Source organism: Aquarana catesbeiana, linkage group LG11, assembly GCF_042186555.1.
Source record: "Aquarana catesbeiana isolate 2022-GZ linkage group LG11, ASM4218655v1, whole genome shotgun sequence".
NCBI lineage: Eukaryota > Metazoa > Chordata > Amphibia > Anura > Ranidae > Aquarana > Aquarana catesbeiana.
In genome coordinates, this window is record NC_133334.1 from 60,727,756 (window position 1) to 60,753,009 (window position 25,254).

The 25,254-nt window shown below is 42.7% G+C and overlaps 1 protein-coding gene across 1 annotated transcript in view; it reads left to right on the top strand.

Moving 5' to 3' along the window:
• LOC141112067 (solute carrier family 13 member 1-like) overlaps positions 1 to 25,254 on the top strand; it is a 74,820-nt gene that overhangs the window by 37,853 nt on the left and 11,713 nt on the right. The window contains exons 5-13 of the mRNA XM_073604478.1: positions 964 to 1,000; positions 2,574 to 2,619; positions 4,631 to 4,669; positions 8,462 to 8,610; positions 11,508 to 11,627; positions 17,813 to 17,911; positions 20,603 to 20,704; positions 24,028 to 24,128; positions 24,734 to 24,861. Of these exons, the coding sequence (XP_073460579.1) occupies positions 964 to 1,000; positions 2,574 to 2,619; positions 4,631 to 4,669; positions 8,462 to 8,610; positions 11,508 to 11,627; positions 17,813 to 17,911; positions 20,603 to 20,704; positions 24,028 to 24,128; positions 24,734 to 24,861 (821 nt within the window). The remainder of the gene's footprint in view (positions 1 to 963; positions 1,001 to 2,573; positions 2,620 to 4,630; positions 4,670 to 8,461; positions 8,611 to 11,507; positions 11,628 to 17,812; positions 17,912 to 20,602; positions 20,705 to 24,027; positions 24,129 to 24,733; positions 24,862 to 25,254) is intronic.

The window sequence follows — 25,254 nt, forward strand, 5'->3', positions numbered from 1 at the left end:
CCTGTAAAGCATTACACCAGGGATCAGCAGATCACCTATGCCATGCAGGTCTACTGCAATCTGTCAGTGTATCTGTGTACCTGTACATCCCGTATGGGCAAGCAGATACAATCTGACAGGAAGAGAGAATGAACTACCACAGCACTCCACAGCGTCATAGTAGTTCATTGAAAACTACAACCCAACCCACAGATCTTGTAGTTTTCTATTCATGAGACACTGTGAATGAGTGATGCAGCCATGCAGGCAGAGCCCCGTTCAGCCACGTTTTGTTGTATAATTGTGACAGCTAGCCCGGGGGGAGGGAATCCCCGCTAGCTGTCAGATCGGAGGGTGTGGGGGCTGGTCCGTTCGTAACATGTTACACCTTGAATATGAGTATAATAATAATAATAATATTGCGGTAGGTGAGCTTATCCTTTTAAAACTTTTTTTTCCAAAAGAGTGAAAAATACCCGATGCCCTAATGGTTTTAACGTGTTGTGGGTGGAGTTAGGTTAGTTGGAGGTAAACCACAAGTGTGAGTGTTTATTTGTGTCACAATTTTTATACTAATCTAAAGTCTATGTGTGGCTTTAGGTTGGCCTTAGAAGGTTAGTTTTTTTTTTTTTTTCCATTCGGCCAGCAAGCTTCCTCTATCCATACAGTTGAGGAGGATGGAGGAATCTCTGCGTGGGACCTTCTGCTGTCAGAATACACTGATCAGCAGCTGCGGACCGACAGAATTTTACAGCATGTCCCTTTAACAGAATTGGATCAAATGATCGACTTCTGTCTAGCAGGGGCGGTCACAAACTGATAAACATTTGACCAGGTCCCGCTGAACCGGCCAAGTTTTTGATTTTTGTACGGCCAGCTTTGGTTTGATCAATATCTTTTGGCAGGTGGTGTTGCTATTATGAGCCATTTAAAAAAAAATATGTACATATAATCTATATTTCCTGTTTTAATTTTTTTTAACAGATACTACAAAGATTGATCTTGCATCTTTTCCTGAAAGGTAAATATTACCTCCGCTATGTAGTTGTTTTGCACAGAGCAGCCCAGATCTTTCTCTTCTCGGGTCCCTCTTCTGAGATCCTGACCCCTCCCTCCTGTTGAGTGCCCCCACAGCAAGTAACTTGCTATGGGGGGCACCTGAGCCGAGTCACAGCTCTGTGTGTCCATTCAGACTCGGAGCCCCGCCCCCCTCTCCCCTGATTCGCTAACTGACTTTGATTGACAGCTGCAGGAGCCAATCAGGAGGAGAGTCCCGGACAGCTAAAACACTCGTGGATATCACTGGAGAGAGAGATGGGGCTCAGGCAACTACTAGGGGGACTGGGGAGGCTGCTACACACAGAAGGTATTTTTTATCTTAATGCATAGAATGCATTAAGATAAAAAACCTTCTGCCTTTACAGCTCCTTTTAAAATTTGCATTTAATGGCATTCTAGGAAAAACATTAATTTGAATATTTCTTTGCTAAAATGAATCATCAATGTTGTGCAAGTATGTGTGAGATGTATATTCCTATACTGTATTAGGAAGCACATGTGTATATAATTTCAGATTGCACAACACATATTCAGTATCATCGTGCACACCAGAATAAGACAGGCCATACATTATGCAGTTTTCTTTTTTCAATATTGGGTTGAAGGAAAGAAAATTGCCCAATTCCCCCATCAATACAGTCAGTGTTGATGGGGGAATCCCTCCCACAGCGCTATGGTCTTCTGCTGGCGGATAGCACCGGCAGAATTCAGTGATCACTGCTGGCAGCTATAGCCACCTGTATCAATCAGGTAAAAAAAAAAAAAAAGCAACAGGCTAGTTGTACTGAAGTAGATCAATGAATCGACTATAGTACAACCAGCCTGCCCAATTTCGATTTGTCTATGGCTGGCTTAAGAGAAATAAATTGAGTTGAGAAAATACGCAGCAAAAAAACCCAAAAAACAAACCCACATAAGCATTTTTGCATGTGTGTGGAAAATTAAAAAAAAAAAAAAAAATAAGTAAGCCCCTTGTGATAGCATTGTGCAGGTGACAGGTCCTTTTGACATCAGGTGTCTATTGAACCCCTAATTTTTCCCTTGCACTTTGGCCTCACAAACGGTTGCAGTTGCAGTACGGCCACATTCAGTTGAATGGGTCGTGTTTGGCGGCGGTACTGCAAGCCGAACATGACCTGTTGTATTCATTTTGCTGCTCCATGACTGCGGCAGTGAGTTCCAGCACAGCCAGTGGCTGTGTTACCTTATGGCACATCGATTTGGTGTTGGTCACACTGCAGCTCAACCACCTAATTTTACCATCCCTCCCATCTGCCCATGTAAACAAGGCCTAACATACAGACGTCTCTGCTTCTTTTCCCCCGCTCTTAATCTTTTAGCTTTAGTTTCTAAACTTGGAGGAAACAAAACCGTTCTGTACACAGACGTCTGCGTGTGTTCGCTCTCTGAATTGCGCGGTGAAAGGGAATACTGACAGAGCGAGCTTTGGCTGTAATCATTTTGTAGTGCTGGGAAGTAGACGCGTCCTCTGTGAAAATATTGACATCTGAATGTCATTTCTGGTTTTCTTTCAGCAATAATATTTTGGATAATGGAACCGCAAGCACTGAAGAAAATGAGGTTTGTTGGCGCACACCATCCTCTACCCGTCATTCCTATTCGTTCTTGTCGGAAGCAATTTTATTTTTGATAACTACAATAGATATTAGGGAGAGTATGATAATGAAGTCAGTTTTCATGGCTTGCCAGTCTCAACCTCTATCTATGATTTATCCAGCATCAGGTTATCATATTTTCTCTAGGGGGGCCCGTGACTTACACATGTCATATACCCAACATACTGTAACAAATCAAGTTGGGTGGATTTGGATCAACAAACATGGCTGATTGATTATTCAGTTAATATTTAACAGATTAAAATTGATTGATTAGTGCATTTTATGATAAAATGATCTTCTATGCAGTTCGGATGGTTATGTGCTGCTTTCTGGTTTGATTAACCAATTTAACTAATCCATACAAATAAGAAATGTGATGGTAAATCACCAACTGATTAGGTCTTTATATGTATGAGGACTGCTGGAACTCTGCAGCAATACATTACTGACATGCTGGAATATACAGCGATTGTACCTTTAAAGATGAATTCCCAGTATGGATATTTTTACTTGGTTACATTAATATAGCTTGGACCAGTGTAGGCATGTATGTTCAGTAACTGGCTGATTCAAGTGGAAGCTGGAAATCGCAACAGTAAGCTATTAAAGTGATCTCCACCAGCTTCCAGGTCCTTTGTATTGTGAACACAGGAGGTCACCCGCTCGGCATGGACTCCATTTAGAGAACACTTTGCATATTCACAATAAATGCAAAGCATTCTCTGATTGGATGAGGCAGAGAGGCAGGATGGTGACATCACATTCTCCACCTTGTCCAATCAGAGAATGCTTTGCATTCATTGAAAAATGCTGAGTGAATGACATGATGCTTAGCGAACACAGAAGGTGCTTTGTGCTATTTCGGGAAACGCTTTGCATTTTTACAAATAATTGAAAGTGTTCTTTGATTGGACAAAGTGGAATTTACATCATCACCCCTGCCTCTCAAGTCCTTAGATTTGGTGGCTGCATTCATTTTTTTCAGGCTTTTAAGAGTGCTTTCACACTGAAAACGTCCAGGCGTCGGCGGTAAAGCGGCACTATTTTTAGTGCCGCTTTACCGTCGTTTTAGCGGCGCTATTCGGCCGCTAGCGTCCGAAAAAGGGTTAAATCTGCCAGCAAAATTGCAGCGGCGCTTGTATGGCAGCGCTGCCCCATTGATTTCAATGGGCAGGGGCAGTGTATTCACCGCTCCTCCACTGCTGCAAAGAAGCTGCTGGTAGGACTTTTTGTGACGTCCTGCCAGCGCAGTGCCCCAGTGTAAAAGCACTCGGGCTTTCACACTGGGTTTGCAGCTGAGGCTTTTTTCAGGCGCTATGCAGGTGCTATTTTTAGCGCTGTATCGCCTGAAAAATGCCTCCGTGTGAAAGGGGTCTAAATAATTTATTTTCATTTGATGATTCTGCCAGTAATGGTTCCTGAAAAAGTGCTTATTACAGTGTCCATGAGGTGGCAACACGTCCCTCTATTACAGGGTTACAGAACATCTTCTCTTCCCCAAAACGCAGAGGAGATGTGTTCTGTAGTCCAGTGTTTTTCAACTTCAGTCCTCAAGGTGCCCCAACAGGTCATATTTTCAGGCTTTCCATTATTTTGCACAGGTGATTTGATCAGTTTCACTGCCTTAGTAATTACCACAGTTGTTTCATCTGAGGGAAAACCTGAAAACATGACCTGTTGGGGCAACTTGAGGACTGGAGTTGAGAAACACTGCTGTAGTCCACTGATAGAGTTTGGAACAATGCTAAGTGATAAGAGAGGCAGAGTACACAGAGTGTTATTGGCTCACTGGATTTCTGGTGGGGTCAACTGGTTTTTTTTTTGTGTTTTTTTTGTGTTTAGTTTTTTACAATTATGAAACAGATATAACAAAATGCTTTCAGTGGTATTGATCACAGAATTTAAAGGGAGCAAATAAGTTAATTGTAGCAGTTAGTATATCTTTTTAAATGTATTTTGATTTTCTTTTTCAGGAAGAACCAGCTTTTGAAAGCAGACGATACTCAAAGCAGGTACCTAGCCACCGCCCATGCTACATAATTTCCATAACATCATCATTTCTTTCCATGACATCATCATTTCTTTCCATGACATCATCATTTCTTTCCATGACATCATCATTACATCAACATTAAAATGTTGGCCTTTAGTCTTTCTTTTAGTGCAAATGTCACTCCTGGCTGACTGAAGAGCTGACTCTCTCTATGTAGCTGAAGCTTCAGCTCTGCATTTGTTCACCAGTTGCAGTGAAAGGCAGATATAAATGCAAACAAAAATAATCTAGAGGTCTTCTCATTTTATGCACTAATTGAATTCTAAAGTAGCTTGCTATGTAACTTTCAACATTTACATCCATACTGTTCTAAAGTGGATTTTCCCTTTTATCCCCTAACCCGAGCTAGAATATATTTGCAGAAATATTTACTATAAATTTACCATAAAATAGTTACCATTTTTTTCTGCTTACCATCAGATTGTTACTTTTTTTTTTTTAACAGATGCCGTTTATTGCATAAAATAACAAAAATAAAACCGCAACATTCCAAATCATAAAATGGTACAAAATGAGTACAGATCAAAATAGGATAACCCTAGCAGATGCTAGAGCCTATGACCACAACCCATGTAAGGCAATATCATATATAACATGTAGGAGCATTCATCGAGGAAAACAGAGTAACTTAGCACATTACTATATATTCAAATTGCAGGGTACTCAATTCAGGAGCCCTTTATCTTATTAGTTAAAAACTTAGCAGGTTGGGAAGACAGAGGAGTAGCTGTGGTTGGAGCAGGGTCTTTCTCCCTACACAGAGATCCCAACCACAGCTCCATCCAGGATGTAGGGAGCCACCAGTAGTCAGTGGAAGCTCCTGAAAGGTGTTTTGCAGCTCCCTGCTTTTAATACCATAAAGACTTTATTGTCTCATCCAAAGGGTACAGTATAAAAGGTTAAACAATGTCAAACCATATGGTGTTTAACAAAGCAAATATAAAACAAGGTTTACATTGAGTTTAGCATAGGCTATCAAAGTACAATTTATGTAAGAAATGCAAAAGTCAGTTGCGTCTTAGTGGTAAGTGGGAAGAGCCAAACAAAATGACCCTTCTACCTAGTACACACGGTCAGAAAATCAGCCGAAAAAAAAAAACGCTTTTGATGAGATTGGCCAATAATCTGATTGTTAGTACATAGATTTTTAAGCGCTGATTACAGTTAATGTGAAATTAGCTAAAGGGACAAACGAAAATTTTTCTGGTACGATAACAGAACAAACAATTTTGTGTAATTAGTATGGTAATTGTATGAAAAAAAATCATGTGACCAAGACCACGCATGCTCGTAACTGAAAGAATACGTTACAATACAATACATTACATCACTTTCAAAGTTGTATTCTGTTATATGAGAATTTTTGTAACTTTAGTAACCTATTGGTTTTCGATAGGAGACTAGCATGCAAAAAAAAAGCTGAGGATCATTCATCTAATATTCTTATTGTGTGTACGAAGCTTAAAGTGAAGCTCCAGATGTTTTTGAGTTTATTAAAAGTCAGCTGCTACAAAAAGTGTAGCGGCTGACTTTTAATAAACACACACTTTCCTGTCCCACGGCCCAGCGATGCGGCCGCCCCAACCCTTGGCTCTTTCCCTCGTCTCAACACGATGCCGGCATTGCAAGTGTGGGCAACTGGCTGTGACAGCTTGCAGCTTCACAGCCGGGTGCGCACTGCGCAAGTTGCGCTGCACCTACTCAATGGGCGGGCAATCTTCTGGGACCTGCGTTTTGTCCCAGAAGATTGCGGGAAGGGATGGGGAGAGGAGGCAGCCTGAGCGGAAGTGGAAGCAGGTACCTGTGAAAACTAGGTACCTGCCCCACCCAAAAAAAATTTACATCCAAATGTGGCATGTAAGGGGGTAAGGAGTGCTTAAAGGGGAACTTCCACTTTTGGGTTGAACTCTGCTTTAATAGAGGAACTACATCACATATGAATACAAAACATTATACATATTGGGTTGCCAACTCCACAGGTCGAGCCAATTCACTACCTTGGTTCTATAATTGTTCTTAGAGTAAGTTCTGTTACAGGAAGGGGCTAAAATCAGTGTTCCCAATGGGAAGCTAAAGGGTCCCTGGGTTGGGAAGGGGATAAAAAGTAAAGAGAGAGAGAGAGAAAAAGGGTGGGGGGAACAGAGACCAGGGGATGGGAAGACCGAAGGGGTTTGGGCAGGGTGGTGTTTATGGGGACTAAAGGGAAGAATAAGAGGTAGTTAGTAAAGCAACACGGTGCCAATGGTGCATGGTACCCATACTTTCCTACCAGTGTCACAAATTCCAATTATCATGAGTAAAACTGAGTTTTCTTAATACTATATCCTCAGGTTATCTGTGGATTATTAATTTACATGCTATTTTCGAGCTTACTATTTTCGAGATTACTTTCAGGTCCTGAGTTGATGGTCTTGGGGCTTGTGTGAATGACATCAGTTGGAGACGTTTCTGAGATGTTTCAGAATTCATTGACATTTGCAGTTGACCTCCTTCTGACCTGTAGTTGACTTGCTTCAAGTTCGGATGCATTCCCATAGACTTGTATGGAAATGCAAAACCTGTCTAAAAGCCCATTGACATAGCTCCTAAAGTCAGGCTACCCACAGAATTGAATATTTCCCTTCTCTTTGCTCCCCTGTCACTAGGAGGGAGAAAGGAAGCTCTGTGTAAGCTCTTGGTCTAGCCCAACCAGGGTTTGCACAGGGCTGATGTCTCTCTCTGTGACAGCACAGGGCCAATCACAATCACCAACATCATAGCTGTGTTAGGCAAACTATACTGTACATGATTTGAATTCTGCTGAACCAGCTGAGATTCGAACTGTGTATGTCAGGCTGAATTTACCTAGTTGATCAATCAACTTAGGTACAACCAGCATGCCAGGTTTTACCTGTGATTTAGCAATAATCATGGTCTTCTCCTGGTGGGGACGGCTTCCCCCAGCAGAAGGTATTCCCACATCAACACTGTGGGGTTTATTTACTAAAGGGAAATGCAGTGCACTTTGCAAATTGTAGTTGCACTCTGCAAGAGCAGTTGCTCCAGAATTTAGTAAATGAGCAGAAGCTCTGCTGACTTCCATCATCCAATCATGTGCAAGCAAAAATCCTGTTTTTTTTTCTTTTCCTTGCACATGATTGGGTATTCTTTGTAAAGTCAACGCTTGCCTCATTTACTAAGCTCTGGAGCAATTGCAAGTGCACAGTCTCATTGCCTTTAGTAATCAACCCCTGTGTGTTTATGGGGGAATCAAGCAAATTTCTTTTTGCAGGAAAGAAATTTGCTCCATGTATGACTGACCTGTAGAAAGGGGAATAAGTCACATGCTTCACCATACGAGCAAGTACCAATATTCCTCTCTTCTCCCAGTGGAAGATGACTCTGTGGGGATTGTAAAGAATATAAATGTATGCAGGAAGGTATGCAGATTTTTTAGAGGAGTTATAATCAAGCTTACTATTGTAGGCTGTTGCTGCTAAACCTGGCCTTGGGCATCGAGGCTTCAGTGACTTCTGGACACGAAAGGGTTAAGGCAAGAAAAGAATAGTGCCAGTTGAGAAAGAGAGAAACTGCACTATAATAATACATTTATATTTAAATAATTTAAAGATCTGTCGCGCTGCAAGATTCCCCACCTATGCAAAAGTTATTTGAATTGATTATTTTGTTGGGAAAAATAAGGAATCTTATGAAACTGTAATGTTTGCTCTGAATACAATATAAATGTATCTTTCATTGTTTGTCTCCACAGTCTAAATCCGGTCGCTTCTACCGCACTAAGCGCGATCACATGATGTGCAAAGCGTTCTCTCTGGGCATCGCATACTCGTCAACCATTGGTGGGATGGCCACGCTTACAGGGACTTCCACCAATCTCATATTTATTGAACAGTTTGAAACGTGAGTAATTGGGTCACATGACACTCATTGAACTCATTACTGTAGGTCTCGTGTATTACCCGGTCTGACACAGGAAGCCAACCAGACTGGTCTTGTATAATAGAAAGAAACTGATTTTATTGGGTTTTTTCTCCTCCTAGGACTAATGGTCCTTAGTTAAAAAAAAAGCAGTGAATATACTAGTAATTCATTACGCATTGGTTATATCATTTTTACTTATATGTATGAATACAGTGTATCACACGATACTATAAATATAAAACAGAGGAGCTGGATACTGCACATACTGTATATTATAATTAACCATCAAGCCTGAAAATATCACAACAGTAATGGGCCTCATTAATTGGCTATAGTAGCACATCATGGGCAGATTTTGATGGCTATGTGCCTTATGCACTGCAGTACTTCTTGGTCAGCAATCTGTTTAGGGCTCTTTCACACATGTGGACCATTCAGGTCCCCCTGTCAGTTTTTCAGGTGGACCTGAACGGACGCTCCATGTACCTCTGTGGAGTGACAGCTGTGACATGTCCGCTGACATCCGATCCGCTCCGCTAAATCCAGATGAATGGAAACCCTATTTTCCATCTGTCTGGCGGATCAGATGAAAACGGACAGGCGGATCTGTTTTTCAACCGATCCCCCATAGAGGTGAGCGGAGCTCTGACAGGTCCGTCCCTGCACAGTGAGTGGAGACGGACCTGTCATCCATCGGCTCAGCGGGGATCACAGGATCGATCCCTGCTGAGCAAGCGGAGTCCATCAAAACGGACGTGAATGTGTGAAAGGACCCTTAACTGTGATCAGCATTAATTGCTACATTTGAATGGTTCATTCCTGTCTGAACAAAGTGTGTTCAGTTAGGGCTTGTTTACACGGGCAGTTGGGGGTGGTAAAAAAAACATAGTTGAGCCATGTTTTTACCACTCCCCAACTGCTCCCCCTTAAAGTGGTTGTAAACCTCAGACATAAAACATGAACAAAGCATAGCCCTCTATAGTGTGTACTTGCCTTAATCAAGAGCACTAAGGGGAAGATTTACTAACACTGGAGAATCTGGTGTAGCTGTGCACTGTAGCCAATCCACTTCTATCTTCAGCTTGTTCAAATAAGCTTTGACAATAAAACCTGGAAGCTGGTTGGTTTCTATGCAGAGCTGCACCCGATTTTGCATGCTCCAGTTTTAGTAAATCTCTCCCTAAGTGTCATTTCTGTCTGCTGCTTCGTTCTCCTGCTATCTGCATTAATCCCTTCTGACAAGTTTTCCTGACACCAAGAGAAAAAAGGTGACGGGCGGGATGTCCAGCTGATTGACAGCTTTGTTCCTGTGTGAAAGAGGGGCTGTCCTGTACCTCCCCTTCCCTCCAATCAGCTCTTAGAGCTCTCCTTACTCAGCTCTACAGAGTGTAACTACAGCTCCCCCCCCCCCTTTTTTTCTGACGGCAAATGTAGAGAAGACTGCAGATAAACGGGTACAACTTACATAGAAGGATTTGTTTCATCTCTGTGTATCACCTGAAGGCCAGCCACTTCACTGGATATATGTGAGGGTTTACAACCACTTTAGGCTGCAAAGGCAGTGGCTGGGGCAGGAATGAAATCCTCTGTAGTGTTCTGCTGAATGCAACCCATTCAAATGAATAGGGCTACACTGTAACCACCCTTCAGCCACATGCAGTTGTGGTGCAGCATTTTGAGGGTTAAAGAAGGTGGTGAGGAGGCGATATTCAGCCTCCTCCCTGCGTGTCAAACGGCTCTGAAAAACAATCTAAGTGCAGATTGCTTTTTAGAGGAGCGGCAATCTTTGCTGCATGTAATAGTCTTGCCTGGCTGGAAAATAAAGCAAGCTACATCAGGTGTAGGGCTTGGCTACCAGCAACATACACTAAAGGCACGCCACATGATACCTAGTTATGGGGCCTGTAGATTACCTGTGTCCACCAAAGGTCAACACTGGCGTCTGTACTTTGTGCTCTCTGTCCTCTAGTTGGCTGTGTAGACGGCATGATTCTTAAAGTGTAACTAAGGGCACAAATTGTTTTTTAGTTTTGGATAGATTGGAGAGGGATTAGAACACCTGTCAGGTTTTTATTGTTGTCTGTGTCCCCATTAAGGAGATTCACCCTCTATATTTGTCCTGTTTACCATTAGCATTGAAAGTGACAGTAAAAGAAAATCCCAAATTTTGGGTTGTCTCCAGAAAAGCAATAGAGGGGAAATCTTCCAGTGGTGGACACTAGTTCTGGTGACCTGGGGGGGTCCCCAAGGGATTCCCTTAATTTGCCAGGATTTCCCCTCACTTCCTGTTTTACTATGGGACAGGAAGTGAAGGGAAATCTCTGCAATGGGACACAGATGGTGAAAAAAAATCTGACAGGAGTTATTAACCTCCCTTGCCCTATCCAAAATGAAAAAGAAAAGTTTTGCCTATGGTTCTACTTTTAAACTTTTGATTTGCCATTGTCAGCCTGTGATTTCCAGCTGCCTACAGTTGTTCTCTCCACTTCATATGCTACACAAGCCCACAGGGTGCCCTTTTATCTCCTAGAGCCAGGCCTGCCTTATGTGCAAGAGTTTCAGAGGCTGCTGGAAGATGTAATCTTTTATCCAGCTATGGGCAGGCCAGGCAGCAAGAACTTGGATTTGTACTTGGATTATGCACTTCAATTGGTGAATTTGATGAGAGGGGGGGAGGGGTGTATGGGTTGGGGGTGCATTTGCCTTCCAAAATGCACTTCCCCTTAAAAATCAAGCCCTCCTCTCTTTATTTCGGTTGGGCTCCTCTCTATTTTATTATTGTAGGGGGTGTAATGAGGTGTACAATGAAATACCAGCTCTACTATGATGTGAAAATGTATGTATTCATGTCTCTTGTCCTTTCCTTCTTCATGCAGTCGTTACCCTGGCTGTCAGTTTGTGAATTTCGGCTCCTGGATCGCCTTCTCATTTCCTATTGCATTCATCATCCTGATATTTACCTGGATGTGGATCACCTGGTTATTCCTGGGTTTCAGGTAAGGGGAAAATTGGCTTATTGAACTATATCATTTATCCTGTCCTCTTATCCTGATACTTTGTAGAAGGTGATCAGAACTCAGAGAACTGGATGAGACTTTGATCTGGACCAACTGGCCAACTTTTGCAATAGGATGACCAATATGCAGGACACGATCTGAACCTTTGAAGGTTTGGAAACCTCTCATGTGGAAAGTGCCAATGCTCGTTTGCTTGACTGTTGTGTCGATCCTTCGGCTTTAAATGACCTAGATGAAGATCAGGAGTGCTGGCTACTTTTGTCAGTGACTCAGAGCCAGCGACAGTCCAACAACCAGCATACTCAGAAGAAATGGCAACCCACGTATTGCTTGCATGACAAGTGCCCTTTCATTCTGTTTAAACAACATGAGCCTCATTTATTGTGAATACATTCCACCCTAAAGACTTTAAAGAGTATGTAAACCCAACATTTCATATTCCTGATATGTGCCTGCTGTACCACGTACTTGTATGAGAAAGTCTCCTGTTCTCTTTGTATTTCTTCCTTTGTGTGAAATGCCTGGCATTCCTGCCAGTCCCTCTGCTTGCTTATCAAAAACTGACCAAACTAAGCAGTAGAATACACTGTGGCCAGTTCTCTAGCTGTGTTGGGAACTCAGCCTTCTCTCCTCCAATGATCAGATTCATCCTGACACACACACACACACACACACACACACACACACACACACACACACACACACACACACACACACACACACACACACACACACACACACACACACAGAGCCATTTACTGAGAAGACTAGTGTGCTGTAGTTTCTCCTCCCCAACTCTTATGTAGCTGAGAACAGAGGGAATCTGATCACTTATCAAAAAAAAACATTATAAATATCTATTTTTTTTTACTTTTGTATATCTATACACAAATGGTTTTCCTTCTATTTCTATTTTAGACTGGATGGGTTGTTTCACAAGGTGATCATTTACAATCACATTATATAATGTTATGAGAAAAAAACAGGTTAAAAAACTCACTTCACCCAAAGCGGATATTTTATTTTTGGGAGTACACATGGATGAATCACTCATGTGCTCACACGTGTCTTTATTTCTAATTTTATTTTCTTCTTTTCACATTGTAAAGACTCCTTCGGAGGGGAGTGAAGCCATCATTTGGCTTTCTAGAATCAGAGGGAACAAGTGAAAATTATGGTGGGGAGATTTAAAAGCGAAGAGAATTTAAAAAGAAAATAAACAATCCTACTCGCTTAGATGAATGCTGCATTTGTCCCTCGCTGCCTCTAAGACCAAGTACTGAGCGATCACCGCGGAGAGCCTGAGCCAGCCGCCGGTCCAGGAATCTGGACATTCAAGTCAGGATTGCTCCAAAGCTTGGACCGGCTGAGTGAGGTCAGCAGAGTTTAGCCCGCTGTCAGCTGAATACGGGTCACAGGAGTGCAGAACCAAGTGCACTCCTGTTACCCATAGGACAAGTAGAGCCAAAAGAGCTTTGACCCTACTTCTCCTTTAATCACTGAAGTGATTGACTGGCCAACAACCACATAGTCCAAATTTTTCCATTTTAATACAAGGTGCTTTCATGGTACTACGTCTGCATCGTATTGGGGCTTTGGTAGCTGCTCATTTTGACTCTCTAAATAAGCCTTTCTCAACCAGGGTTCCTCCAGAGTTTGCTAGGGGTTGAACAATGAGCATTTTTTGTCCCTCAGATAAGTTACAACTGACACCACTGATGGTCTATAAGGTGCTACAATACTATCTGTAAGGGGACATGTTTCCCACTGACTGCTAATACAAGAGGCTTTCTTCCCACTGATCATCAACGTAAGAGAGTTCTTCTCCTACTGATCCAAGGGACCCTTATTAATTGAACATCCAATCCAGAAGATACGTGACTCACCACCAATGTAAATAGACCCCTTACTGACCACCACTGTAAGGGGGCACTTTTCTACTGACCACTAGTGTAAAGGGGTACTAGTCCACTGACAATGTAAGGAGGCACTTCTCCATTGACCATCCACATGTGAAAGCACTAGAATTTTCACTTTTTTTTCTGGCCCTTCTTATTTGTTTTATATTATTATTATTAATATTATTATATTATTATTATTATTATTATTACTGAAGGCAGTTTTGTTGTAAAGAGTAGCTATGGGTGTCAAATACGTAAAATATGCTACATATCTATATTCTTTTATTCATTCTTTCATCCACAACTTAATGTAGTATAATAGTTATTCCTGATCCCTGCTGAGTAGGCGGATGACAGGTCCGTGTCTGCTCCGCTATGCAGATCGGACACGGACACAGCATGCTGTTCTCTGTGGGACATTCGGATGTAAATGGACCACCTGTCTGTTTCCATCCGACTGTCATCCAATCCGATCAGCCAGATGGATGAGAACAAATCCCCATCTGTCTGTTTTTAGCGGACTGGATGTGCCGGCGGGTGTCAGCGAACACGTCTGCTGACATCTGCCGCTCCGTAGAGCGCAATAGATGGTCCTATTGGGTCCGCCTGAAAAACTGACAGGAGGACCCGATCGGTCAGTCAGTGTGAAAGGGGGCTATCGTATAAAGGCAGTAGAGTTTGGCCAAGGGGCTGGCAAGATATTAATGCTTTTCTCTACAGGCTGGGCTTTTCTTGTTTTCTCTATTTCACTTTAAGGAAAATTTTAAAGCATTTTGCCTAAAGGGACAAGTCTAGGAAGGAGAGAACTCTAGATCGGGTGTTATAACGTATCATGATTTAAATGACTTTCCTCTGTGCTAACATTTGAGAGATCTCCATCTTAAACAAGCTGGCCCCAGGCACATACACATTCCCTGCATGCTTCTCTTACCAGATCGGTTGTCTGAAATCCTTACAGGCATCTGCAGAATGCAGATAAGAGGCAGTACTTGAGGTTGCGGACCTCCTGATCAGTAGCCTGGAGGTGTAATTTATCTCTTTACACCCTGCAACACTCATACATCAATTTTTTTATTTGATTATATATATATATATATATATATATATATATATATATATATATATATATATATATATATATATATATATATATATATACACACAGTATCCCACAAAAGTGAGTACACCCCTCACGTTTTTGTAAATATTTTAGCATATTTTTTCATGTGACAACACTGAAGAACTTGCACTTTGCCACAATGTAAAGTAGTGAGTGTACAGCTTGTATAACAGTGTAAATTTGCTGTCCCCTCAAAAAAACTCAACACACAGCCATTAATGTCTGCTGCTGGCAACAAAAGTGAGTACACCCCTAAGTGAAAATGTCCAAATTGGGCCCATTTTCCATCCCAGGTGTCATGTGACTCGTTAGTGTTACAAGGTCTCAGGTGTGAATGGGGAGCAGGTGTGTTAAATTTGGTGTTATCGCTCTCACTCTCTCATTCTGGTTACTGGAAGTTCAACATGGCACCTCATGGCAAAGAACTCTCTGAGGATCTGAAAAAAAGAATTGTTGCTCTAGATAAAGATGGCCTAGGCCAGTGATGGCAAACCTTTTGAGTCCGAGTGCCCAAACAGCGACACAAAACCAGTTTATTTATTTCAAAGTGCCAACACAAAATTAAACCTACCAGCAGCTCTGTACAGAGGATAGGACTGATAATCCCTCTGAATGAGCCCTAAGGGACCAAAAACGTACGATTCTGCCAGATTCGCTCAGAATACAGGGTTCAGGAATGCGTTTTGCTCAGAATGCAGGGTTCAGGAATGCGTTTTGCGCAGAATGCAGGGATCAGGAATGCGTTTTGCTCAGAATACAGGGTGCAGGAATGCGTTTTGCTCAGAATACAGGGTGCAGGAATGCGTTTTGCTCAGAATGCACTGTGCAACATACACTGACCTACCTGACACATACACCGACCTACCTGACACATACTTCCTGCACTACTCACCCCCCATCCCCCCACACACAGTGCAATGTAGATCGGAGGATCCATCCTCCTCCTTACCTCCCCATGGCCTCATCGTCCATCACATCAGGGCTCTCCCCAGCACAGGGAAGGCAGTATTGCACGAGTCCCCGCCATCCAGCCACTCCTTGGTGTCCCAGTCGCTGAGAGGTCAGCTAGCAGCCACTGCACCTCTCCCATGACCATAATCTGCTCCAAGCACTGCCCCTCCCCCTCCGCTGTCAGGTCGCAGTACATTTGCCAGAGGGACGGGCTGTACCAAAGTAGTCCTAGGGGCAGGAGGAGCTGGAATAGGATGCCACAGAGGAATGCCCAAATGCCTTACCGGAGGTGTAGGGGTCCAGGGGAGGCAATAACCTACAGCACTGACACATTTACACCCCCCTAAATGTTGCACAAGTGACTGCCTGGCTGGGGGATTCCCCCCCTTATCCTGGCAGCTTGCTGCGTGCCCACAGAGAGGGCTCGGCGTGCCAGCTGTGGTACGCGTGCCATAGGTTCGCCATCACTGGCCTAGGCTATAAGAAGATTGTCAAGACCCTGAAACTGAGCTGCAGCACAGTGGCTAAAACCATACAGTGGTTTAACAGGGCAGGTTCCACTCAGAACAGGCCTCGCCATGGTCGACCAAAGAAGTTGAGTGCACGTGCTCAGCGTCATATCCAGAGGTTGTCTTTGGGAAATAGATGCATGAGTGCTGCCAGCATTGCTGCAGAGGCTGAAGGGGTGGGGGGTCAACCTGTCAGTGCTCAGACCATACGCCGCACACTGCATCAAATTGGTCTGCATGGCTGTCATCCCAGAAGGAAGCCTCTTCTAAGGATTATGCACAAGAAAGCTCGCAAACAGCTTGCCGAAGACAAGCAGACGAAGGACATGGATGACTGGAAACATGTCCTGTGGTCTGATGAGACCAATATAAACTTATTTGGTTCAGATGGTGTTAAGCGTGTGTGGTGGCAACCAGGTGAGGAGTACAAGGACAAGTGTGTCTTGCCTACAGTCAAGCATGGTGGTGCTGCCGGCACTGGGGAGCTACAGTTCATTGAGGGAACCATGAATGCCAACATGTACTGTGACATACTGAAGCAGAGCCCTTCGGAGACTGGGCCGCAGGGCAGTATTCCAACATGATAACGACCCCAAACACACCTCCAAGATGACCACTGCCTTGCTAAAGAAGCTGAGGGTAAAGGTAATGGACTGGCCAAGAATGTCTCCAGACCTAAACCCTATTGAGCATCTGTGGGGCATCCTCAAATGGAAGGTGGAGGAGCGCAAGGTCTCTAACATCCACCAGCTCTGTGATGTTGTCATGGAGGAGTGGAAGAGGACTCCAGTGACAACCTGTGAAGCTCTGGTGAACTCCATGCCCAAGAAGGTTAAGGCAGTGCTGGAAAATATTGGTGAACACACAAAATATTGACACTTTGGGCCCAATTTGGACATTTTCACTTAGGGGTGTACTCACTTTTGTTGTCAGCAGTTTAGACATTAATACCTGTGTGAATTATTTTGAGGGGACAGCAAATTTACACTGTTATACAAGCTGTACACTCACTACTTTACATTGTAGAAAGGTGTCATTACTTCAGTGTTGTCACATGAAAAGATATAATAAAATATTTACGAAAATGTGAGGGGTGTATTCACTTTTGTGAGAGAGAGACGGAAAGGGAGAGAGAGAGACGGAAAGGGAGAGAGAGAGAGACGGAAAGGGAGAGAGAGAGAGACGGAAAGGGAGAGAGAGAGACGGAAAGAGAGAGAGAGAGACGGAAAGAGAGAGGGAGAGACGGAAAGGGAGAGAGAGACGGAAAGGGAGAGTAAGAGGGAGATAGCGAGAGAGAGGGACGGAGAGAGAGAGACATTTGTAGAATAACCACTAGAGGGTGTGCTGTATTTCACTGCAGTCACTTAGCCTCAACAGTTGAGTGGAGACATCTGCTATGTGTATTTCAGCAGGCTGCAAAACTATAGAGTTGAGAAGGAACAGTAAAGAACAGCCATTGTGTAGCCCTGTAGAGTAGTAAGCAGAGACTGCATATGTAACAATCACATCTGGCTGTCCCCATCTACATACATTAAAATTGAAAAACAATGTTTTTTAAACACACTGATAAGGTTTACATCAAGCTAAACCTTTACATATAAATCTAAAGAAAATTAACCTTTTGTTTTTTTGTGTTCATACGAAGTCAATATAAAACATGTTCTCTATATATTGTTTTTTCAGTCTAAAAGAAATGCAGTGCTGTCGAAAATCAAAATCTCCTACGGAAGATGACTCCAGGAAGATTTTGAGACAAGAATATGAAAAGCTGGGCCCCTTAAGGTATGTTTTATATGGCAACTCACAAGTGATACAAGTAACCAGATACCGTTTTTGATACTGTATTATGCTGAAGATGAAATAATTTTAGAGTGAAAACTTAAAAAGCCTATGTAAATCCTCTAGTTGGAAGGCTGGATTTCTCCAGCATCCTGCTAAGCAGTGCTGAAGGGGGGTAGGGGGTAATGAGCAGGGCTCCTGTTAGAGCTGCAGGAGTAATTGTTAAAAAAAATCGCAATCTCGATTCAACCCCCCTCGCGTTCTTAATCCAGCATTTCCACGATTCATTAATGTAAAAAGTGCAGAGCTTCTCTGCTCATTCACATCTGTCAAAAAACAAAAAACAACAAAATGTTTATCAGCATTGCTTAGTGCTGGGAGATTAGGATTGTCCTGATACCGATACTAGTATCGGTATCGGCACCGATACCGAGCATTTGCCCAAGTACTTGTACTCGGGCAAATGCTCCCGATGCTTCCCCCGATACCTGGAAGTCAGCTGTGATCGGCGCATGGGGGAGTTACAAGCTTCTCCCCCAGCGGCTTTCAGCTGCTTTAGTGACACAGCGGTGATCGCTCACCGCTGACTGTCACTGCATTATCCTCCATGCCCCCTCCTTTCTTCTGTGCCTCTCCGCTGTCCCCCTCCGTTCTTCTCTCCTTTTCTGTCCCCCTCCGCTGTCCCCCTCCGTTCTTCTCTCCTTTTCTGTCCCCCTCCGCTGTCCCCTCCGTTCTTCTCTCCTTTTCTGTCCCCCTCCGCTGTCCCCTCCGTTCCTCTCTCCTTCCCTGTGTCTCTCCGCTGTCCCCCTCCGTTCCTCTCTCCTTCCCTGTGTCTCTCCGCTGTCCCCCTCCGTTCCTCTTTCCTCCTCTGTGCCTCTCCGCTGTCCCCCTCCGTTCCCCTTTCCTTCCCTGTGCCTCTCCGCTGTCCCCTCCGTTCCCCCCTCCTTCTCTGTCCCCCTCCGTTCTCCCCCTCCGTTCTCCCCCTCCGTTCCGCCGTCCTCCTCCTCCTTCCTTTGTGTATGGATAGAGTCAGCTGACTCTGTCCATTCACATAACTGAAACATTGTAATCTCCTGTGATTACGATGTGTCAGTTTATGAATGGAGAGGAGCCGCTGTCTTCTCTCCATTCATTCTCAGTGCAGCTGAGGCTGCAGAGAAAGGGACTGGGGAATCTCTATCCTCTGTCTCTTTCTCTGTCTCAAGGGGGAGATATCAGAGGTCTGTTAAGACCCCTGATATCTCACCAAAGCCCCCCAACAGGGCTGATTAAAACAAAAACAAAAAAAACACATATTGCAACAATAAAGAATAAAAAAAAATTATTGTAAAAAATAAAAATTGTAAATTTAAAAAACAAAACAAAACACACACACACACACACATACACCGTTCACCCCCCCCCCCCAAAAAAAAAAAGCACTGTTAAAAAAATAAATTAAAAAAAACACTGTCACGTGACATAAAAAAAAGTATCGGTATTCGGTATCGGCGAGTACTTGAAAAAAAGTATCGGTACTTGTACTCGGTCCTGAAAAAGTGGTATCGGGACAACCCTATGGGAGATAAAAAGAAACATTGTAACATTTAGTTCTTTTAGAGATCAAAGGGATGAACTTTTGTCTGTAAATGAGGGCAATTTAACCACTTAAAGACCAGGCCTTTTTCTGACACTTGTTGCTTACAAGTTAAAATCAGTCTTTTCTGCTAGAAAATTACTTAGAACCCCCAAACATTATATATTTTTTTAGCAGAGACCCTAGAGAATAAAATGGCAGTCATTGCAATATTTTATGTCACACTTTTGCGCAGCGGTCTTTCAAAGTCAATTTTTTTTGTAGAAAATACACTTCAATGCATTTAAACAAAAACTAAACAGTAAAGTTAGCCCAATTTTTTTGTATAATGTGAAAGATGATGTTACGCAGAGAATCGTGATCTTTATATTAAGCAAAAACATAGTGATTCTCATTTTTCACAGAATCGTGCAGCTCTAACTCCTGTGGACATCTATGGAGCTGTGGGCAGAGCCCAGGCATGGCTATTCATTAATAGAAATATCAATTATGCCAGCATCCAAAGCCTCGTACACACTGCTAGTTTTTTTTTCTGGTTGAATCAGGTCAGAGCAGCTGTACTAACAATCCGATGTTGGTACTGCAATCTCCCCTACTGTGCTATTGTGTTCTGATAGGGGAATGGTTGCCCCCCTCCCAGAACACTCCGGTCTTCTCAGAGCGCTGATCGGAAGGCGGTCTGCAGACCTTTTTCGGTCATGACCCTTCGACAGAAGCCGGCTGAACGTCTGGCTGCTGTACAGATGGCCCAAATGTTGGCTGTTTCTATTGAATTGACTGATGCCTCCAAAACTTTTGGCCCATGTGTTCTAGGTTTAAGCAGCTACAGCAGCAACAAGGGTGATGGTGATTGTACTGTGTAAGCAAGAGTGATGTTGTCCTATCACAGTAAGTGCCCATCTAATGGTTCTACCAGAAGGATTGATAGGCATTTACAAAATGTTCCAGAAAAGTAGAGAGCCCAGTCTAACTTGCATGGGCAGCCTGTACAGCATGTGTGATTTTATAGTTTGACCATAGTTATTCTCCAATTTTACCTTATCAAGATGCCGTATTGTGTATTTGGAACATCTGCATTCTAAAGATCCGGCAATAAATGTTATTTTTTTTCCTTGCAGCTACCAGGAAGTTGTAACGCTCACAATCTTCCTGTTAATGGCCTTGTCTTGGTTCACCCGGGATCCCGGATTTGTCCCAGGTTGGGATTCACTGTTTGGACTGTGAGTTGTGCTAGGTGGATAACACGATTTTTTTATGATTTCTGTCACTGATCTTTAATTTGGTGTACACCTCATGAATGTTTATCTACATAATCTACATTTATTAAATATGTCACACAGCAAGGCCAAAGCTAAACAGGAGCAGCAAGACAGATTATAGGACAGATTTACCATAAGGTTGCAGCCTGATTAATGAATTCCCCACCTTAGCTGCTATAAAATACTACGACAGACTAAACCTGTGCCTGAGCACTTCTTATAGCGGAACTAAAGTCCACCATACTTACATCTGCTTCAGCAGTTTAATTCCCATGAGCTTGATTTCTGGCAACGGCATCTTCTTCCTGGCTTCTCCTGGGTTCTGGTCTTTGGTCACTTCGATTAGCTGGCGTGGGGTGAACTCCCTCGTGCTCATGTGCAGGAGTGAAGTAATCCCAGCAAACGGGTACTGTGCCATAATGTAAACGGAGCTACGCATGTGCAGTTCAGTGTGCATCCTACATAAAGCTGTGAGCAAGCAGGTAGGTTTATTTTATTGAAGAAGAGACATTGCATGTCTATTCTGCAATAAAGAGCCTTCCTGCTTACAGGTTTTTTATTTCAGACTTTAATTTTGCTTCAATTGTATGTCTGTTTTGCTTTATAAATTTATCTCATCTTCAGTGCTAAGATCGCTTTCATACCAGCCCACACACTAAAACCTGTATGCTGGAGCACCTTGTGTAGGGGAGGTAAGGGGTGGTGCAATGTTTTGTTACAACACGCAGTTTACAATTTTCTCTTTTTTTAAATTTTTTTTAAATTTTTTATACCTTTTTTATTGAAGTTTCACAAAATAATAAGTCACTCAACTTTATGCACTGCAGTGCATTGCGACACAGTGCAGTTATATGCGTTGTGTAAAAATGCAGCATATCTGCATTATCAATGCAGTGTAAGGCTCCATTCACACTAGCGCGTTTTTTGATGCATTTTGCATTTTGCAGAAATGCACGGGAATTTTTTAACATGGGTTCCTATGGAACATGTTCACATCAATGCCTTTTTGTTTCTCTGCATTTTTGGAAAGGGTCAGGGACTTTTTTTCATGCAAAAAGCAGCGTTTTGCATGTAATGGATTTCAATGGACAAGCATCAAAAACGCAAGTGCACCATTTTTGCAGCGTTTTTGCAGCGTTTTTGGTGCGTTTTTGCCGTTTTTTTTTTTTTTTGTTTTTTTTTGAATTTTTTTAAAATTTTTTTTTTAGACTGTAAAAAAAACTGTAAAAAAAAAAAAACAAAACGCAAATCGTGGCAAAAACGCCGCAAAAACGCTACAAAAACGCTGCTCAAAAACGTGGCAAGCATGAAAAAAAAACCTCCAAAAACGCTCAAAAGCAACATGCATAGGTGTGAATCGAGCCTTATGGTGTGAACAGGCACATAAAAACAATTGTTTTCAAGTGCCCTTGTGTTGAATTTGTACAGATCTAGGCTGATCAATGCAGCTCATCTCACATGGTGTAAACAAGCTCTTAATCTGCCTCAGGCCTTTGCAGATTTCTTTGCTATCCAGGATTGCATGTGCAGGGGTCTCAAAAACAGCCTGAATAGCGCCCTACATTTGTTGCCGAGTTGCATGATATATGTCCCCCTGTCTGTTTAGCTTGTATCCTGGTTATACACAAACTTATATTACCATTTGAGAGATTATACAGGCTAAAAAAAAATCATTTAATTACTAATAGACAAAGAACATATATACTGCAAAGGAAGAGAGTAGAGGAATATCGGTTCCATTGCTCAGAAAAGTAATGCTAAATAGAAGCAATGAGACAGAGTCCAATCTAATAATAAAGCAGCTTCATTCATATATTGCTCCCTCTGCTGTTCTAATGTCACACTGTGACAGAATAAAACCTTACCCCTGCCACTTCTTAAAGGATATATTTACCTTTACAGATAAAATAATAAATTAACATATTTTTGCAGCAAAAAAATATGCATTTATTTGTTTTTCCTGCAGGACTCTGGAAAGCATTGCACCCGGGATCAGTAAATCATGGGTGCAACGTGAGCTCCTGCAGAAATGTCCTCCAGCTTTCAGCCCGTACCCCTGTACAGGGTTTCTGAAGTATAGCAATAATGTGGTACAATTTCCATTAGGCTGGTGATCAAGAAAAATGTCAGTACAAAAACAAGTACTGTATTTATCGACGTATAACACGCACTTTTGCCCCCTGAAAACCAGGGGAATATCGCGTGTACGTGTTATACGCCGATTCCTGCTGCCTCCCAGCCACGCCAGTGCCGGATTACACAGAGCCGAAATCTCTTGTGTACCTGGCGCTCAGTCACACGCAGTCCCGCCCCACTGGCCCGGCATTGGACCACTGTTCTGTCTATCATATGAGCCGGGCGGGACTATGAGTGACTGAGTGCCGGGTACACAGGAGATCGCGCATCAGTGTAATCCAGCACTGGCATGGCTGCAATGATCAGCAAAGGTGAGGCTGTAGATGGACACTAAGCAGGCTGCAATGATGGGCATGTTAGAAGTTGCAGATGGGCACTAAACAGGCTGCAATAATGGGCATATTAGAGGCTGTAGATGGGCACAAAAAAGGGCTGCAATGATGGGCATATTAGAGGCTGCAGATGGGCACAAAACGGGCTGCAATTATGGGCATATTAGAGGCTGCAGGTGGGCACAAAATGGGCTGCAATGATTTGCATATTAGAGGCTGCAGGTGGGCATGGATCGGGCTGCATTGATGGGCACTGGTGAGGCTGCATTGATGGGCACTGACCCTTATTTTGCTTCAAAGTCCTTTATTTAAAATTATTTTTTTTTCCCTAAAACTTCCCTCTTAAAGTTAAGGTGCGTGTTATACGCCGATAAATACAGTAATTCTTTTTAAAAGGACAGCTTAATGGTCTGGCTTTCTGTTTGAAAGACGGAGGACGTCAGTGGGCTACAAGAGCGCTCATCAGTGCCCTCGCAACCAATGAAAATACAAGTTCATCTGCCATGCTGGAACTGCCAGACCACTTTTTACCAGTTTATGAATGAAGCTGGGGTATTTAACCTTTACTGGCTCAGCAATTTTTTTTTTTTGCTTCTCGCTAATAGAATCCAAATTATTCCTTTCCATCCTTAAGTTTTCAAACCTACTTTAGATAATGACGTCTGAAATCCTGAAATCTGACTGTATGCTATGGGCAACACAAACCTTTCCTGTAATGGTGTCAGTATGCAGATCCCCCTCCCCCCTCCTTCAGGAGATTTTCCTACAGTGATGTAACATTTTATGCCTTTTTATTTTATGTCTTTCTTTGAACAGGAAAGGGTATAAGTCGGACGCTACCTCAGCTATTCTCTTTGGATTTCTGTTATTTATTATACCTGGACGCAAACCCAGCTGGCTGCGTTGTAGATCAAGAGGTAAGTTGTATATAGCTGTATTGCGGGTTATTAAACTTTGCATGCAAGTTGGTTTAAAGCAACACTCCCAAGATGGACTTGGTTTTAAGGCCTTGGTTATCGTTAGCATTTTTATGCAAATGTACTATCCAAATTGGCCTGTCACTCCACTTCAAGTGATACTAAAGTCTCATTTTTTTTTTCCTTTAAAAATAATAAACATGTTATACTTACCTGCTTTGTGCAGTGGTTGTGCACAGAGCAGCCCCAATCCTGGGGGGGGGGCTGCTGCACACAGAAGGTTTTTTTATCTTAATGCATAGAATGTATTAAGATAAAAACCCTTCTGACTTTAGAACCACTTTAAGATGACTTATTCATGTGCGCACCAGTCTATACCTCTGCTATAATAGCCTCTGTTGGCTATAGTGACAAGAGACTTCTAATCATCTGATGTTTCAATATAGTACATGCGTCCCATTCGTGGGTTACAGCCCCATCCATTCCTGCTAAACCTTCTCTGCTGGCTTTGTGTTGTTGCTGGTTTGAATGACCTAAAATATATTTTTGGTTCCATTACCTTGCCTTTATATCTACAATGTCCTTGTTTTGTTTTTTTATTCTAGAAAAGTCTAAGCCTTCCCAGTCCGGGGAGTACACATCGATGATCACCTGGAAGGAGTTTGAAGAATGTATACCTTGGCATATCGTTATATTGGTTGGAGGGGGTTTTGCCTTGGCTAAGGGATGTGAAGTAAGTCATTCACATATATTGAATAGCTATATGCACTTCTCTACAGTCAATACAACCCACTTTGTACATCTACTCATACCTTCCAATTATCATATCCCTTTTAAGAACTTCACCACAACGGCACCTCCATAGTCATGTCCCATCTTCCACCTACTGTCAGTAACTCAGAATTCAGTTTGTATCATAACATTAGAAATAGCTGAGCTGGGGATGTTGCAGTAAATTTCCTCTATCACAGGGGATGTCTCTCTGACTATAAACTGATGAGCTGCTTGCCCATTTCTCTTTTGCCTCTATTACATACATAAATGAGAGAGCTGTTGAAATAAAACACTTTCCAGCCATCTTACTTGTAGTGCAGGTTAAAAAATGTAAGTTGACTCTTGAGGATGA